General features: G+C 32.1%; 1 protein-coding gene across 1 annotated transcript in view; it reads right to left on the reverse strand.

The window, feature by feature from the left end:
* Positions 1-19,811, reverse strand: part of STPG2 (sperm tail PG-rich repeat containing 2) — a 594,553-nt gene that overhangs the window by 264,026 nt on the left and 310,716 nt on the right. Inside the window, exon 12 of the mRNA XM_049630905.1 lies at positions 18,466-18,581. Coding sequence (XP_049486862.1) covers positions 18,466-18,581 — 116 coding nt within the window. The remainder of the gene's footprint in view (positions 1-18,465; positions 18,582-19,811) is intronic.

Consider the following 19,811-nt stretch of genomic DNA (forward strand, 5'->3'; position numbering starts at 1 on the left):
CTCTGCCCCTCTCCCACTGGTGCTCTGTCTCTCTCTCTCTCTCTCTCTCACAAAAATAACCAAACATTAAAAAAAATTAACTTAAATTTTTTTTAATTTTTTAAGAATTTTAAAAGTAATGAAATGGGCAAAAGATCTGAACAGACACTTCACCAAAGAATAGATAGATAGAAAATAAGCATATGAAAAGATACTCAAAATCATGTCATTAGGAAATTGCAAATTCAAACAACAATCAGATATCACTACACACGTGGTTAAAATTCAAAACACTGACAACACCAAATGTTAATGAGAATGTGGAGTAACAGGAATTCATCCATTGCTGGTGGGAATGAAAAATAATACAGTCACTTTAGAAGTCAATCTAGCAGTTTCTTACAAAGTTAAATATAGTCTTGCTTTATGATCCAGCAATCATACTTCTATTTACCCAAATGAGTTGAAACTCTTGCCCACCCAAAACCTACACAAATGTTTTTAACACCTTTATTCATACCTGCCCAAAAAAGCCAAAAAAAAAAGTACCCAAAATATCCATTAATAGGTGAATGAACATACTGTGGAATAACCATACAATAAATATGAAGTACTATTCAGCAATTAAAAGAAATGAGTTATCAAGCTATGAGAAGAAATGGTGGAATCTAAGATGCATATTACTAAGTGAAATAAGCCAGTCTGAAAAGCTACATGTTGTGTGACTCTATATGACATTCTCAAAAAGGCAAAACTATAAAAACAGTAAAAAGATCAATGATTGCCAGGGAATCAAAGGAAGACAGGGAAGGATGAACAGGTGAAGCACAGGGATTTTATAAGGAAGTAAAACTATTCTGCATAATATCGTAATGGTGGCACAGGCCATTACACATTTGTAAAAACCCATAGACCTGTACAATACAGAACACTGATGTAAACTATGGACGTTAGTTAATGTTAATTAATAATAATGTATCAGTATTGGTTCATCAGTTATAACATATGTACTACACCTGAAAGATATCCATAACAGCAAAAACTACGTAGGATGGGGGGAGGATCTGTGGGAACTCTGTAACTTCAACACAATGTTCTGTACCTACACCTGCTCTAAAAAAATAAAATCAATTTTGTTTTAAAGAAGACAAAGAACAAAGCTCAGGATGATATAGTGCATAACATACAAAACTTAAAATAGTATTAGCTCAAACCATAAGAAATTGCCAATATTTAACCATTGGTGACTTACAAAATTTGTAATTTTATATGGTTCAACCTGAATGGTAGATGAGTTCAGATAGTGAGAATTGTTTGAGAAAAAGAATGGAAGAAAAAAGCCTGCATTTCAAGTAACAGTAAGCAGTATGCAAGCACTCCTTACAAAATAAAAGTCCATCGAGTGCTCTCATACCATGAATAAAGTGCTTCGTCCGAAAATTGTTAATACTGGATTATTTCAAGTTTTCTTCTCCTTGTAATATTTGTGCATCCTCAAAAATGATCTTCTTTCTTCAGCTCTGTGCTGACAATGAAGGACCTACTTGGGATTCTCACTCTGTCCCTCCCCTGCTTGCTCTCTTTCTCTCTCAAAAAATAAACTAAAAAAGAAAAGAAAAGAAAAGAAGTTCTTGGGCATAGCTGCGCTTGTAAACCTAATCTTATGATGATGTGGCTTAGTTATTTCATTAGGAAAACCTTGATGTCAGTACTTTTAAATTGCTTTTATTTTTCATTCTTCTTTAGGCTTAATCTGTTCCCCAGAGCAAAATCTTAACATTTTCCTTCCTAGAAGTTAGACTCCTGGATGCCAACTAAGAAGTAAGCTGGGGGAAGGATGGTAGTCTGGAGATGCAGTAAATAGTCACTTGCTCCCACCCCCTTTTTTGTATATACTCTTCCACTTTTACTTTTGGTGTTGAATCTACTGGTTGGCAAAAATAGTTTTATTTATTTGATGATTTTTAAATTGTGATTTTAAATCAGTTTTTAGTTAACTAAGGATCTTTTTTCTCGATTTGATGAAACACATCAGAGTGGTAAATGCATTACACTTAGTTTTATAAGTTGATATTTACTTTTCCTCTAAAATTATTTTATGTAAATAATTTTCCAAATGGAAATTTCCATTTTCTCTCAAATTACATGCTTAGCATTTTACTGTGGTTTCTAATTTAAGTCCAGAATAAAGAAAACAAATGAAAGCATATACACAAAATCTTAAGACCCTAGCCTTTTCCTTCTGCCTGCCTCTATGGAATGAGAGAAGGATTTGGGGATAAAACTCCTTCTTAAAAATATCAGTAATGACAAAGTCAGAATTAATAAGGTATCTTTTGAATGATGAATATTAGCTAAACTTATTGTGGTAATGACTTCACAATATATGTAAATCAAACCATCCTGTTGTACACCCTAAACTTATACCCTGCACTGATGTATGTCAATTATTTCTCAACAAAATAGGAGGGGATTTTTTAAATATCTTATAGCATGTGTTCATCACACACACATACACACACAAATCTGGCATATGTTCTGAAGTTATTTTTTAGTAAATCACTGCCTTCTTAGTTATATGCTTGTATTTTTTAATCCTCTAATTCAATTGTGAACACCTAAACACTAATCTACTCACATATCCTTCGTAATGCCTAGCTTAATTCTTTACATGCTATAGATGTTCAATGAAAGAATAAAGTTAGAGACCATATTAAAGAACTAAATGAGGTAATGTTTCAGGACCCTTCAAATCCCGGATTCTATGATCTAAAAGCAATCTTCATATGATATGTATAAAACCATAAGGTTGTTCAAGTTAGCAGTCTACTACTTCTTGGTTTAACTTTTAATCTTTTATTCAAATATTAGGATATAATTTGGACAAATATTCATTTAAGAGCCAAATGAAGACAAATTTTAATAAATTTCTAAATGTTAGTTTAGCAAGTTATGATAACTATGAACTTTGAAAATCTGCTTGCTTATCTGCTACTTATACCAAATTATTGAGAAGGATATATAAAATATAATTGGAATTATAAATAGTCATCAAAGATCTTAAATATAATTAAGTTCAATTAGAACAAGTGCACATTAAGAAAATACATGTATAAATAGAAAAATACTAAATCTCTAAAATAAAACCATTCAGTATTTCTTGAAAATGCTAAGTTTTTAATAAGACAAAATAAGATCTTATGTATGTCTAACAGGTATCAGATTATTTTAAAAAGCAGGCCACATATGTCCCTGATCTTCAGCAGTCAATTGAAATTATTAAATATATGGAAATTAAGGTAGTAATATTCTTATAGATTAGTGAAAATAATAAGGATGTAATATTACAGGATAAGTTAGAACCACATTTACTAATTTAACAAATAATAATTAAGTATTTATTATACACCAGGAAAGCTACTCTAAGATCTTTCATTTACTTAGGACAGAGATCAGAAATAATATACATAGATTTCTAGAGACTGATGAAAAGGAAATCAATCTTATCAACTCATCTATTTTCTGCTACAGAAATAAAATGTTATTTTATTTCTTAAAAAAAATGTTTATTTAACTTTGAGAAAGAGAAAGCAAGAGAATACAAGCAGGGAAGGAGCAGAGTGAGGGGCGGACAGAGGATGCAAAGCGGGTTCCATACTGACAGTACAGAGCCTGGTGTGGGGCTCAAACTTGCCAACTGTAAGACCATAACCGGAGCCAAAATCTGATGCTTAACCAACTGAGCCACCCAGGTGCCCCATAAAACATGATTTTAAAGCTTGGCTGCTTATTCATCCAGCACTGAACACTATACTCACAAAAGGAGCTAAATATGCTCCCCAATGTTGATTTTACTTTTCCTAGTTGACCTTTTGGCCACCACAAAGGAAATAATACAAGATTGAGAGCTAAGCATCTGAGAATTTAAAATAAATGACATGACACTTTTGTATTCATAGAAGTTACGTGCCTATCTTCTTATCATCAAGAAACTGATAAATATTTTGAGCAAATATAAAGCAGTATGTGTCAGACAGAAAAAGATGCTATTTAAAACTGTCAGTTACATATGAATATAAATATATGTTTATTACTACAAGGGGAAAGTGTTGCAATAATTGAAGGTGCTAGTGATACTTGTTATTTTGTGTACAAAAACAATTCATAACTTTCAAACAGAAAAGTGAATAGTTTATATGAATCATAAACAGTGCATCTGTTAGAAAAGTTTAGGAATACTTTTTTTATTTTTTAGAACAAAAAATGAAAATATAATAATACATGGCATAATTACAGACATTAAATCATAACATAATTTAATTGTAGAAATATATGGAACAAGAGTATTTATAATATTAATCAAAGTTACCTTTAAGAACTGTGTTTAGTTTATAACCATTTAATTCCATTTAAGGCACAAGTCTCTCAGGAAGTCTTACTTAGGAATTCTTCAGTTTTCATGAAAATAAATTAAAAAGAGAATTTGTATTGTCAATTTCAATGCCTTAAAATTTCACATGGAGAAAAAACTCCAAAATTATGTATGTCTTCTTTCTCCTTAATTTTTTTTATTTTGCATAAAATAATACCCACAAGAAATTTCCAATTTTTCTGTTGTCTTATAATTAGGAATATTTTCTCTACAATCTTCACTAACATTTCAGGATATGAGGGAGCTTAAAACTAATTTTACACTTCAAGGATATTTAAATCTATAAAGCAGTTACTGAAGCAATATATTGAATAGCATTTTTAAATATTTTTTTAATGTTTATTTATTTTTGAGAGAGAGAGAGACAGAGACAGAATGCGAGTGGGTTAGGGGCAGAGAGAGAGGAAGACACAGAATCCGAAGCAGGCTCCAGGCTGCGAGCTGTCAGCAAAGAGCCCAATGCAGGGCTCGAACCCACAAGCTGTGAGATCATGACCTGAGCCGAAGTCAGACGCTCAGCTGACTGAGCCACTCAGCTGCCCCTTGAATAGCATTTTTAAAATATAGCTTACAATATTAAAGAATACAAAAATAGCACTTTATTTTTACAAGGTCAATACTATCATCACCTTTTTCCCTAGTAAATTAGAGTTATTGATTTTTTTTTTTTACATTTTACAGACAACAGCTACTCAGAAATATATTTCAGACTCATGGTAATTAAGTTTGAGCTACCACATCAGATCTCATTATAAAGGAATTAATGTTTTCCAGGACAAAAAATGGACTATTTTGCAAGATTTTAAGACCAATGATAGAGGAAGTAGCCACAAGGTGTTCTATTCTAGTCCTCATGGCAAAAATATGAATCTATTTGGGCAAGTCAGAACTATATATGATGCATCAAAAGTAGTCCATAGGTGGTCCTATTTATATAAAATTCAAAGAGAATTCTTGATTCCTGATGTGTAATTAGAATACAAATTAATAGGAATGGTTTGTTTGAAGGTCCAACATTTTTATTCTATGTGAGGAAACCAATCATTTCATGTATCCCTCCATAAAATACCTGGTGAGCAGAAAACCCACAGTGAGGTAGGAGTGAGTTTAGGGTACCCCAACTTGTTTAAGCAACCCTGGATAAACAGGTGGCATTAGTTCATACATGTGGCTATTAATTTATATGATTCATTTAATATTTCTTTCTTCCAACTTCTTCTAGAACTAAGGAAAAAAGGTGCTAAGAAGGAAGAAGAAACATCAAGGAAAATAATGTAACTTGGGACTCTGAAAACTGTGAATAAAAGATATATATTTTTGTAGTCATACCCTCTGTTTTTCAAGAGTAGAACTACTGAACAAGAGCATAAACAGGTCAATATCAATTGCCTCAGGAATGACTAGGTCAACATCAATGACAGAATGAGTGAAGATAAGACATTACTGCACCAAGTGCCAATACCCACTCAGACTGTAATTAGTGCAACAAGGCCAAGGAAAGGAACACACTGAGCCTTGAGGGGCATCATCCTTGGAACTGAGTGATATCAGGAGAAAAAGAGGGCCAGAGGGTGTATACTTTGGCATTTGACAGTAAATTTTTTGACTGTCAAAGAGATCATGAGACTTTTTCTTTCTTGAAGAAGAAAACAGTTGATATTTCTAATGATTTTATTGTTGAGAATTCAAAGTCTGCTTTCCATATTAATTTACTGATTCTCCTCTAACAATGATTCTAATCTGTAACTAAACCTCAACTTAAAAACAAGACGCTATGGCTGGTAAACTAAAGTTTATATTTTATGAAAATATGGAAATAAAAATATGATTTATTATGATAACCAGAAATAAAAGTTTGGTAACTATTTATAAAATATCCTTTCCTTGGTTATAAACATGGTTAATTATCAAGAAGTTAAAGTTGAAATAGTACATTGAACAAATAATAAAACTTCTACGTTGCAGTCAGAAAAACAGAATAGAAAAATACATAACTTTCATTTTGGCAAGATTTTTTCCTGCCTTTATATATCAAACTTAAATTATGTCTCAGGCAAAAGTACTTTTTGGTAATAAAAAATAGTGATGGCTTAGATAATTTTTAGCATATTGAAACACACCAAAAAATAACACTATTTCAAGTTAAAAATAGGTTACATGCATATGAAAGTGGTTTCTTTCCACTCTATTTTTTATATTGTTATGTTCACATCATCACCAAATGCCATTGTGAAAATCCTATATTTCACTCGTCTTTTTACCCATAGTACTCAAATGTCTATGTAAAATATCACATGTAATTTTCCTGGTTTTAAAAACATTTTACATAGGTAATTCTATAAGTAATTTCTGTGTTAAATAAAATTTGCATACACAGGAAAGAAATGACTTAGTACCTAAGAGGTTTGCAGCCATGGCGATTAGTAAAGCCAGAGCTTGATTCTTTTCTTCACAATATCACCCTAGAGGGGATAGAAACTGTGATTCTCTGCTCTTTAGCCAAATTATAGATAGCTAAAGGTATTCTTTTGTTAAAAAAGTGATTCTTAAACGTTTTTTTATTTTTGGTGGGGATGGAGGGAAGTTAGTTTACTTTGAAAGTATTATGGAAACTATCCACAGAAAAATACACAAATGTAAGAGCGCACAATATTTTGCTTCATTTAAAGGCATTATGGATGGGGCACCTGGGTGGCTCAGTGGGTTAAGTGTACGACTTTGGCTGAGGTCATGATCTCACAGTTTGTGAGTTCGAGCCCTGCATCGGGCTCCATGCTGACAGCTCAGAGCCTGGTGCCTGCTTCAGATTCTGTGTCTCCCTCTCTCTCTGCTCCTCCCCCACTCATGCTGTCTCTCTGTCTCTCTCTCACTCAAAAATAAATAAACATTAAAAAAAAATTTTAATAAATAAAAATAAAGGGATTATGAACTCCATGAAAATGATTCATAGTATATAATCACCCAGACAATTTTTATAGGTTGAAACCAGTCCTTAAAGTCCAAAGATTTATCTTTATTCCAATACAATAACTAGTAACATAATTAACCTGGAATTCTATCAAGATATAATAGAGCAGACCATACCTCTGACAGGCATCTCAAGGCCTAATATGATAAACTTAAAATAGATTTTCCAGGAAAGACCTTAACAAGTCTCTCCAAACTTACTAACTTAGGAAGTTCCAAGGACTATCAAGAGTTCTGTAAGCAGAAATGAAAGGAGAAAATTAAACAAAGGATGTGGTCCATGGAGAATCAGAGAATTTTGTTGGGAATGGAAGATGACAGGTAGCTTTTCAGCATTCATTTTGAGGTTTTAAATAATGTGCCATGACCTTTAGAATTGAAGTGCAAACTGACTTCTAAAAGCAAAAAATTCAAAACACATTTCCAAAGGGTATAAAATACTGTCCTACAAATTTTGAAACTAAAGTATAAAAGTGGGTTTTTAAAAGCAGAAGTTTAAAATAAATATAATTTATAACTATAAACAAACATTTTCTACAAAGACAATATGAGCATTTGGAAATAAATTTAGGAACTAACTTCATCCAAAAACTATATAATTTACTCAACTCTCACCATCCTTTATTAGTAATATATTCATAAACAAAGGGAAAAATAATATTTTTGAAGTATTAAAAAATTTAAAATGGGTTTTGCTTAATTTATATTAATATATGATGGTATACCTCTACTCAGAATCTTAGTGTCTACAGAATCTTTAGTATCTACCTGTAGTTAAGAGTAGAAAACAAAAACTCTGTGTTTTATATAATATACTTTGTAATCTAACATTGTCTACATGTCTAATGTCATACCATCTATTTTATGTTATAGCAGAACTGACTCAATAAAAGCTTTCCAAGGATATTTTATTCTCCAGTGTCTCTTGGAGTCTGCATATATTGCAAGGATTGTCCAAGTAGAAAATTCCTATTATTCTCATATTTCATATAAAATGCTGTCTGAAGATTTGCCTGACTCATTTGGTTGACTTAGAGATTTCTTACCCCACATTTTTGTATCTTTTACTTATTTTCAATAAAAAAAATATTTTATTGTAATTAAAATAGTTATATATTTTTCTCCTTTCAAGATTGCTAGGTATTTGGGAACAAAGATTTTTTTTTTAACTTTTGTATTCTCAGAGCCTACACCATACTGAGTTCATTTTTGCAAACTAAGTATAAATGAGTATAACCACAAAATGAGAGTAATATAACAATAACTACAATTTATGGATCCAGCTGTTTGTCAAGTACTGCAAAAAAAAAGAAAATCAAAACATTTTTTGGCACATTTTTTACTGTATTTGTAGCAGATTTTTTAGCCTTCTATCTGAGTTATTAAATGGCTGAAGTGAGATTTAAATTTTTTTAATGTTTATTTATTTTTGAGAGAGAATGAAAGAGCACTAGCAGGGGAGAGGCAGAGAGAGAGGAAGACACAGAATGTGAAGCAGGCTCCAGGCTCTGAGATGTCAGCACAGAGCCAGATGTGGAGCTCAAACCCACAAACCATGAGATCATGACCTGATCATTACCCTCAGCTTAACCAACTGAACCACCCAGGTGCCCCTAAAGTAAGATTTAGAACAAGTTTCCTCTTAACGCAATTAACCTACCTTTTCTCTACAACTGTGACTTTAAATTTTCTTAAATTCAGACAGTAGAAGGAACTCTTTCTCTATTGTAAATTTATACAAATATATAATATATGGAGCATAGAAAATGGAGTTACTCCAATTGAAGCAGATAATGGAGATCTAGACACTTATATATTAGGAATCCTTTTATCTGTTGTAAGTGGCCCTTTGGAATGAATATAGAAACTCTAATGCTCTAGAAAATTTGTTTTCAACATTTCTGATCTTATACTACCTACTCCATTTTACTTACTATAAAGATTATGTATAGGCAATTTTCAATATTAAAAAAAAATCTGTATTGCAGTACTTAAGCATTTCTTCTCAATTTTCTTCTATAATATCTACAAAGTCCCACCAAAACTTGAGAAATTTCTGATAACAATAAAAGCCTCATTTGTTAGAATCTGAGAAAAAAATATACTACTATCAAGTTGAATGGAGCTCATCTGAGACTAACAATTGATATCTAACATATATTTTTTCAAGTAATAATGAACAAAATCCAGTGACTTGGAGATATTTATCTTTCCTCAAATTTCATTTCTTCTTGCTCAGCTTATGATTATAAGACTCAAATGGCAAATTTCTGAATCTCCCTTCCAATGTACTTATCCTCCTTTTGAAAAATCCAGAGAACTGCTCTTCTTTATTACATTAGTAAATGAAAACAAACAGACACTAAAATATAAAAAGCCTAGGAGCTACTGAAAACAAAGACAGCTTTTAATCTAGAACACAACTAGTTGCCTCTCTTCCAAGCTCAGTGCAGAGCAAACAGGCTAAAAACCTCAGATCCCAATTTATCACTGAGGAAGGAAAGAGTTAGACCAAACATCTAATGATTCAACTTCTCTGGGGGCTGCCTGAGGAACTTTTATCTGCCTCATTTATCTATGAGCACTGATAGGATCCAGAATACTCTAGATGTTTGCAGGCTGCTAAGAAAAAGGAAGCAGGTTGAACCAGGACAGAGGTTTAATTAAGAGGTTCAGAATCTCTGGTTGCATTTATTGGTGAGAGTCTTCTCCTGTATGAGGCTAGGCATGAGGACTAGGAGAGATGGCTGTTTTGTTTAACGTACAGACACCAAAATAGAAAATCAAGGAAAATGAAGAAACAGAGAAACATGTTCTAAGCAAAGGAACAAGTCTCCAGAAACTGACCCTAATTAAAGAGAGATATATGATTTACCTTTCACACTATTCAAAATAACCAACATAAAGATGATCATCAAGGTTGAAACAATGCATGAACAAAGTGAAAATTTCAACAAAGAGAAAATATTAAAAATCACCAAACAGAAATCAAAAGGCTCAAGGTACAATTGAACTGAAAAATGCATTAGAGGGCTTCAGCATCATACTAGATCAAGCAGAAGATAGGAATACAAACTCAAAGACAGTTCATTGGCAATTATTCAGTCAGAGAAGCAAAAGAAAAAGGAAAAATAATGAAGATAGTTTAAGGGCCTCATGAAACATCTGCAAATGAATCAATATAGGCATTACAAAAGTTCCACAAGACACAGAGAAAGGACCAGATAATTATTCAAAGAAATAGTGGCTAAAAATGTCTCAGACTGGGGAAGGAAATGGAAATCAGATTAAGGAAGCCCAAAAGATCCTTCCAAAAAAATGGATCCAAAACATTCACAAGACACATCATAATCAAACTGTCAAAAGTCAAACACAAAGAGAATTTTGAAAGCAGTAAGAGAAAAATGACTTGTCACACATACAAGTGAACCCTCACAAAACTGTCAGCAGGTTTTTCAACAGAAACCTTACAAGCCAGAAGGGAGTGGGATGATAAATTCAAAGTGCTAGGAGAAAAAAATTATTGATATTTCAGTAGAAGAAAATGGTGATGTAGGAGAAGACAGCTTCCCTGTTTTCTCACAAAAATCAATGATTGGACAGCTATCCATGAACAAAAACATCTAGAGTCCACTTAGGAAAATTTAGCAAAACGTTATAATAAAAAAAACAGAATAATAGCACAAGAAGAGAAAGAAGACAATTGAATTTTGCCTGAGTTTTCATATCCCCCAAGTGGCATTTTTCAATTCCAAGAAGCAGCTTCCCAGAAAGAAAGAGTTTCACTTGCCAAGAACGAGCAGAGTGGGTGACCAGCTTTGCCAGCCTCCTGGGGTACTGTGGGAGGGTCCTGCTTTGGTTTCACCCCACCCAGACCAGCAAAACTAAAACATCTAGTGCTGACTTGAAACAAGAAAGAAAATCAGAGGCTATTAGCATAGATGCAGGATAAGCATAAGCAATTGCAGTTCACAAGTCTTACTCTGCAGATAAACTCAGTAGACTGTACCACTGGCAAAGCCAAAGGCCAGCACAGCTGCTGTGGATCTCCAATAGATCTCACCAGCTTTCTTGCCACAGGTATTTGAATTCACTGATACCAGCCACTTGAGTCTCTTCTCACTCCCTCCACTCCCCCAAACACCCCTGTTAGAGTCTTGGACCACACTAGCAACCATCCAAGGTACTATGGTTGGACAAGTGTAGATACAAGCCACTTGAATCCCTCCCTGCCACCTTCAGACCCTAGGAGACATGACCATAGCCATCTCTGGCTTATGCAGCTTGCACAAGGCAAGATGTCTGCCTAGGCAACAGGAAACTATAAAACAACCATAAAATAATTAATAAAGTGGCATTAGTAAGTCCTTCTCTATCACTAACTATAGTATAAGTAAATGGATTAATTTTCCATCTAAAAGAGTAGAAAGGCTACATGGACTTCTTTTTTAAATACACAACTATATAGGTATTTCAGGCTTAAGGATTCACACAAATTCAAAGGGAAGGGACAGAAAAAGATATTCTATGGAGGTGGAAACTAAGACAGCAAGGGTAGGTATACTTATATCATAAAAAATAGACTTTAAGCCAAAAATTGTATAAACAAAGAAAGCCATTTTATAATCATAAAGGGTCAATTCATCAAGAGGATATAACAATTGTAAATACGTAGGTACACAACACCAGAGTACTTAAATGTATTAAGCAAATAGTAACATATCTGAAGGGAGAAATAGATAATACAATGATAGCAGAGGACTTTAATCATCACTTTTAAAAATGAATAGATTATCCAGATAGAAAGATCACAAAACAAGCCTTAACAAATGTAAGGATATTGAAATATCACAAAGATATTTTTCCAACCCCAATGGTATGAAACTAGAAATCAATAAAAGGGAAAAAAACTGAAAATTACACAATATGTAGAAATTAAACAACATACTCTTGAATAACCAATGGGTCAAAGAAGATGTCAAATGAGAAGTTAAAAACTATTTTGAAACAAATGAAAATGGAAACACAACATACCAAAACTTATGAGATGTAGTAGAAACAGTTCTAAGAGGAAAGTTTATACATTAAATGCCTACATCAAGAAACAAAAATAATCACAAATAAAAAAAAACTAACTTTTCATCTCATGGAACTAAAAAAGAACAAATTAAGTCCAAAGTTAGCACAAGAAAGAAGATAACAAAGATCAAACAGAAATAAATATGCAGACCAGAACAACAAAAAATGAATGAAACAAATTTGTTTTTTTTTCAAAAAGGAATAAAGAAAATTAACAAATCTTTACCTAGACTGAGGAACAAGAGACATCAACTAAAATCAAAGATCAAAAAGAAGACATTACAACTGACATCACAGAAACACAAAGGATCAGAGAGACTAATATGAACAACTATACACCAAAAACTGCATAACCTAGAAAAAATGGATAAGTTCCTAAAACATACAATCTGCCAACAGCGAATTATAAAAAAAATAGAAAATCTGAGTAGATCTACAACTAGAAAGAAGATTGGATCAGTTATCAAAAACCTCCCAACAAAGGAAAGTACAGATTGTTTCATTGGTTAATTCTACTTAAAATTTAACGAATCAATGCCAATCCTTCTCAGAGTCTTCCAAAATTTTGAAGAACAGATAACACTCTCAAACTCATTTTACAAGTATTATCCTGATACCAAAGCTAGATAAGGATGCTACAAGAGGAGAAAATTACAGGCCAACAAAATATTAGCACAACAAAATACTAGCACAATAAATTCAACAGCACCTAAAAAGGATCTTACATCATGATCAAGTGAGATTTATCACTGAGATACAAAGATTGTTCAACATATACAAATCAATAAATGTGATGTAACACATTAATAGAATAAAAGATAAAAATCATATGATCATCTCAATACATTCAAAAAAAACCACATTTGACAAAATCCAACATCCTTTCATGATAAAAACTCTCAACAAATTGGGTATCGACTGAACGTACCTCAATATAATAAAGAGTATATGTGGCAGGCTCACAGTTAATATCCTAATCAATAATAAAAAGTTAAAAGCTTTCTTGCTAAAATCAAGAACAAGATAAGGGTGTCACTCTACCCACACCTATTTAACAGTACTGGAAGTCCTATCAAGATCAATCAGGCAAGAAAAAGTAATAAATGTTACCCAAATTGGAAAGGAAGCAGTAAAATTATGTTTGCAGATGATATAATCTTATATATAGAAAGTCCTAAAGATGCCACAAATAAACTGTTAGAAATAATAAATTAACTCAGTAAAGTTACAGGATACAAAATGAACATACAAAAATCAGTTATGTTTTTATACACTAACAACAAACTATCACAAAAATACCATTTGTAATAGCATAAAAAGTAATAAAATACTTAGGAATAATGTAACCAAGGAGTTTAAAGATCTGTACATGGAAAATTATGACAATGATGTAAAAACTTGAAGAAGATACAAACAAATAGCAAGATATCCCATGTTTATGAATTGGAAAAATTAATAATGTTTAAATGTCTATTATACCTAAAGTGATCTATTGATTCAATGTAATCCTTATCAAATCCCAAAGGCATTTTTCACAAAATAGAAAAATTAGTCCTTAAATTTGCATGGAACCATGGAAGACCCCAAGTAGCCAAAGAAATCCTGAAAAAGAACAACAAAGCTAGAGGCATCACATTTCCTAATTTCAAAAGATATTACAAAGCTATAGTAATCAGAACAGTATTGTTATAGTATACAAACAGACATATAGACAAAGGCAACAGAAAAGCGAGCCCAGAAATGAATTTTTGCATATATGATCAACTAATACTTGATAAGGACACCAACAACACTTAATGGGGAAAGGATACTGTCTTCCAATAAATGTTTTAGGAAAACTGGATAGGTACATACAAAAGAATGAAATTGCAGCCATATCTTACCCTACTCACACACACACAAAAATGAAGACTTAAATCTAACACCTAAAACCATGAAACTTCTAAATCATAGGGAAGATGCTCTCTGACACTAGTCTTTGCAATGGTTCTTTTAGATATGACACCACATGTAACCAAAATAAACTAGTGGAACTATATCAAACTGAAGAGCTTCTTTACAGGAGAAGAAACAATAGAAAAATGAAAAGGCAATTAATGGAATGGGAGAAAATATGTGCAAACCATCTATCTAATAAGTGGATAATATAAAAAATATATAAGGAACTCATACAACTCAATAGAAAAAAAAAGTTGAGTAAAAAATGGGCAGAGGACTTGAATACACATTTTTCCAAAAAAGATATACAAATGGTGAACAAGTAGAAACGGTGCTCAACAATCCCCCCTATCAGGGAAATGCAAATCAAAACCACAATGAGATATCACCTCACATCCCTTAGAATGGCTAACATCAAAAAGACAAGAGATAACAAATGTTGGTAAAGATGTGGATAAAAGGGAACTAATGTGCACTGTTGGTGGGGGTATAATTTGGTACAGCCTTATGGAAAAGAGTATGGACATTCCTCAAAAACTAAAAATCGAACTACCATATCTAGCAATTCCACTTCTGGGTATAGATCTGAAGGAAATGGATTACTACTTTGAAGAGACATCTGTACTCCACTGTCTCTATGGCATCATTCACAGTAGTCAGGCCATAGGACAACCCAAGTATCTATCAAAGGAAGAACAGATAAAGTTGTGGTTTGTGTGCATAACAATGAAATATTATTCCACCATTAAAAAAAAAGAAGGAAATCCTGCCATTTCTGAAAACATGGATAGACCCTGAAAGCATTATGTTAAGTGTAATAAGTCAGACAGAGAAAGATAAATACTGTATGTTCTCACTTACATGTGGAATCATAAACAGCTGAACTGATTGAGATAGAGTAAAATGATGGTTGCCAGGGGCTTGGTGGGGGGGAGAGGGGAATAGAAGACATAGAAAGAAATTGGGTAAAAGGTATAAACCTTCTATTAAAAAATGAAAAAAATTCTGGAGAGCTTATATACTGCATGGTGTATACTATAGTTAACAATACAGTATGATTACTTGAAGGCTGCTAAGAGAGTAAATCTTAACCATAATCATCACACACACAAAAATGGTAACTACGTGAGGTAATGGCATCATTTATTGCCACCTCATTGTGGCCATCATTTATAATACATACATATGTCAATTATATATGAACAAAGCAGAAAATAATATTAAAAATACTTGTATTATTAAATTTCAATTAATTTCAGTAGAATTTGCTTTTTTAAAGAGAGGTATATTTAAATTTTTCTGTAATATTTAAATGAAGGATTTTTTAAAAGTTAAATTTATTGAAGTTTCTTCTATCCTATTTTAAAATATTCTCATATAACTGTCAATTTTAAATTCCAGAAAATAATGTGTTGCTTCATGTAAACCTTAAAAATGTTCGTGTTTACTGAGAAGACTTACTCAACGAGAGAACATTAATCAGTCAATAAAACTTGCTATTTTGAAAGGGCATTTACATATTCTTCTCACTAAACTAAGTTAATAAGTATGTCTTTATTCATGGATAAAGATTAGTGATCTAATCATGGGAAGAAAATCTTAGAATTATCCATTTTGTTTATTTATACAATAAGCATTTATTAATATGCTCCTATATGCCAGATTCTGTGGTTGAAGCCCTAATAATATAAAAGTAAATAAGTGTCACTCTTATAGAGTTCAGAATCTGCTACTGGGAGTTCTTGATTGAAGCCATAAATGAGTTATTGTGGATTAACAAACCATTTAAAATTGTATACACGTTTTTTTACATGAACATACGTGCACAATTTTCCCCTTTAAGGTCCCTAGCTTTCATTATATCTTTAAAAGTATCAGTGACAGTGAACCAATAAATATCAACAACTAGAAGGAGTAAAAATGACACAGATTAGTTTGTAATTGAAATATAGTGAGTAATGTTCCAATGACAATTCTGACCACACCCCCATCCAAAAAATAAGTACATAAAATAGAGAGAGAACACTAATTGTGCCTGGGACACTCAGGAGACTGTTTAAACAAGAATAAAAATAGTAAGCAGACTTTGCAAATATGGCTGTGTAACTTAAGAGAGCTATTGTAATAGATATTATTGTTATAGTACCACCTATATTGGATAGGTTAGATCCAGTGTGAACATGTGACACTGAAAACCTATAACTAATGATGGCACAAATCATACACATTTAAGTGTTTTTTTTAAATATAACATAATATTGCAATCTTAAAACAATGTTATAAATTTCTAAAATCATCTTTTTCTGTAAAAAATAAAAGTAAAATATTTAGGCAAACATGTTCTCAAGAGTTACCAACTGAAATTTATTAAAGTCAATAGAGAAAGAAAGAAGTACCAAATTAAAAACTAAGAGCAAATAATAATAAATGGACCTATAATTTACTGGTCTATCAGATTAAAAATAACTTTTCCTTTAAAGAAGGAAAACTTTGAAAGAAAATTACTTTTTCAAAAAACTTTTCAACTATTAAAGAAAACAATAGGAAGACAAAAAAATATTATACACTCTGTTCTCAACAGAAAAGTTACCCTGAAGTGCAGTATGTGTGTGTGTATATATATATATACATATATATACATTCAAACAATACCTGAATAAACATCATTATCAAACCCATAAATGTTTTCATTTGGCATAGAAAATACTATGAAGAAGTATAAATATAATTTATAAAATCTTAATGAAAGAAAAAGAAAGATTTTTAAATACTAGAAAGATTAGTAGATACATTTTCTATGATAAATGCATCACAAAATAAAAGGGTATCATTACATTTACTGACATTATTATTTGTAAATACCACTAAAATCAGTTTTAAAAAGTAGGGGAAAAGGATTCAGCTAAAGATTTAATATGATAATATATCAAACTATGAACAGCTATACCATCTAACTTATCAAGACTGATAGCTTACTGATCAACACTTACTTTAAGACCCTTTCTCACTGTGCCTTAATAACCCAAAGTAAACAAGTCATAAACTTTGCCCAATCCCAGCCAGTTTCCCGTTTGTAAGACCTGTCTTACATCACAGAGCTCAGGTCCTAAAACACCAGAAGTCCTTTGATTTGCATCTCCTAAAACACTATTAAGACTGCTTAGCAGATTCTCCCTTTCCAAAGTAAATAGAATTAGCATTGCTTAATCAGTAGGAATTAGCAGTGGTCTTCTGGGGGAATCAACAGCCAACAAATAAAATAACAACTCTTTCATTATTCATTTTCTTTTCTTTTTCTTTTTTTTCCCTGATGTTGCATTATGAATCTGCTTTGACAGAATGCCTAAAAATTATTTAGATCATGACATTTTAAATAAGCAGAAAGCATACATTCAATAAAAGTGAACTTGTCATTAACTAACCCAAAAAACAACATTCACTATGGTTTGGCCTGAGTATTAACTCTTAAATTACTTGCTATAAGCCACTATAAAATATTTCACTTTTAATAGTGAGTAGAGTACAAATGGGGGACCTATTCATCCTAGAGTGGGAATTAAGGCCAATCGTGAACACAATTTTTAAAACTTGAAGGTTTACTTAAGCATTCTTCTTGTAATCAGAAGGCCCACAGCTTAAGAGTCCTTTATTTATTATGAATCTAGACTACAGCATCTATACTTATTTAAAAAAGATAAAAGATCCAAACCTGATTTTACTGGAGCAACAGGGCTATCTTCTGAGCCTTCTAATAAATCCATGATTGCAATAAATATTTGGAAATTTCCATTTGTGTATGTAAACAACTAAGTCTTTAAGTTTCAGGGATGTAAAAAATTATATATATAACAGTGCTTAGTGGACATTTATAGATAAATTGACAAATAATTCTTAATTCAGTCTTTAAAAACTGTCAGACTGTATTTTTAAAAATGCCTCCTTAGAAGATTTTAATAGCTAGTAATATGAATAAAACATATGTAAAGGACTTTAATGTAGACATTTTCAGTACTTTCTGGAAATTATTCTATTCTTTTGTTACCGATAAAAGAAAATTATCATTGACAAACCTCATATGTAGCTGGACCAGGAGTAATCTCTTTGGAATCTTTAAAACGCTTTGATGCCTTAACAAATAAGGGTATGGAGCAAGATTTCCTTAAAACAGGATTGTATGCTGCAGGTCCTAAAAGAAAACAAGTATAGAAAATAATAAAATATTTTAAAATTATTGATTTGGGTCATATAATTACTATTCTTAGATTCATGCTCTTAATATGTAATTTTAGCATCAAACAATCTTGGACTCATTCTTTTTGAATGCTTAAAATCATTCAGTTTAGGGCTTTGAAATATAATAAGCACAAAAAAGTGATATTTGCTTATCTAATAATTAAATGTAATATAGAAGTATTTTCCCAAAAAAGCAAATAGTACTCCCTCAAGATAAATATACATCATGAAAAAAAAATACCCGACTTCTTTATTTTCTAAAAATGCATCCATATGCTCAGTGAAGATATAGGGCTTGAAGTACATTTGGAAATATGAATAAGACTCAAAGAAGCAAAAAGGTAGTTTAACAGCATTCTGGGCACTAAACATGATGGAAGCCAAGATACAAAGACAGAATTCACATGAAACAATTAGATATAATAAACAGACTGGTTGAATGGAATAGGGCCTAATCCTAAATGAGAATTTTGTACTAGAGCCAATAGGTTTCAGACTGTATTACAAAGTGTCCCAGAATTCCAGAGAAGTGCCTAGGGAACACTGTATAGGTGAAGTCCAAGTAGAAGGAGGCTGAATTATTTTCATTCAAAACATCTCTAGATTTACTTTTCTTTGTTTGGGTCTCAGGTTAAAAAAAAAAAATTAACTAAAATTGTCTAATATATATATTTTTAAATAAGCATTTGGAAACTACTTCCACAGGTAGTGGATAGCTCTTGAAGGCTTTAGACTAAAGGAGATTCATAAAGAAAGAGGTAGTTTAAGAAATAAACTTCAGGGGCGCCTGGGTGGCTCAGTCGGTTGGGCGGCCGACTTCGGCTCAGGTCATGATCTTGCGGTCCGTGGGTTCGAGCCCCGTGTCGGGCTCTGTGCTGACAGCTCAGAGCCTGGAGCCCGTTTCAGATTCTGTGTCTCCCTCTCTCTGACCCTCCCCCGTTCATGCTCTGTCTCTCTCTGTCTCAAAAATAAATAAACATTAAAAAAAAAAAAAAAAGAAATAAACTTCAGCAGTACTTTATAGGATGGCATGACTTGCTTTGTTTTAAGGACACTAATAAGGAGTTTACTAACATTGGTAAAGGAAAGGAAGAACAACTCCAATATTTTCTAATAGATGCAACAAATATTTAGTATGTTTAGTGGCTGGAAGAAGATAAAAATAAAAAATGGCTAATGAAAA

The sequence above is a fragment of the Panthera uncia genome, chromosome B1 (genome assembly GCF_023721935.1).
Source record: "Panthera uncia isolate 11264 chromosome B1, Puncia_PCG_1.0, whole genome shotgun sequence".
Taxonomy (NCBI): Eukaryota; Metazoa; Chordata; class Mammalia; order Carnivora; family Felidae; genus Panthera; species Panthera uncia.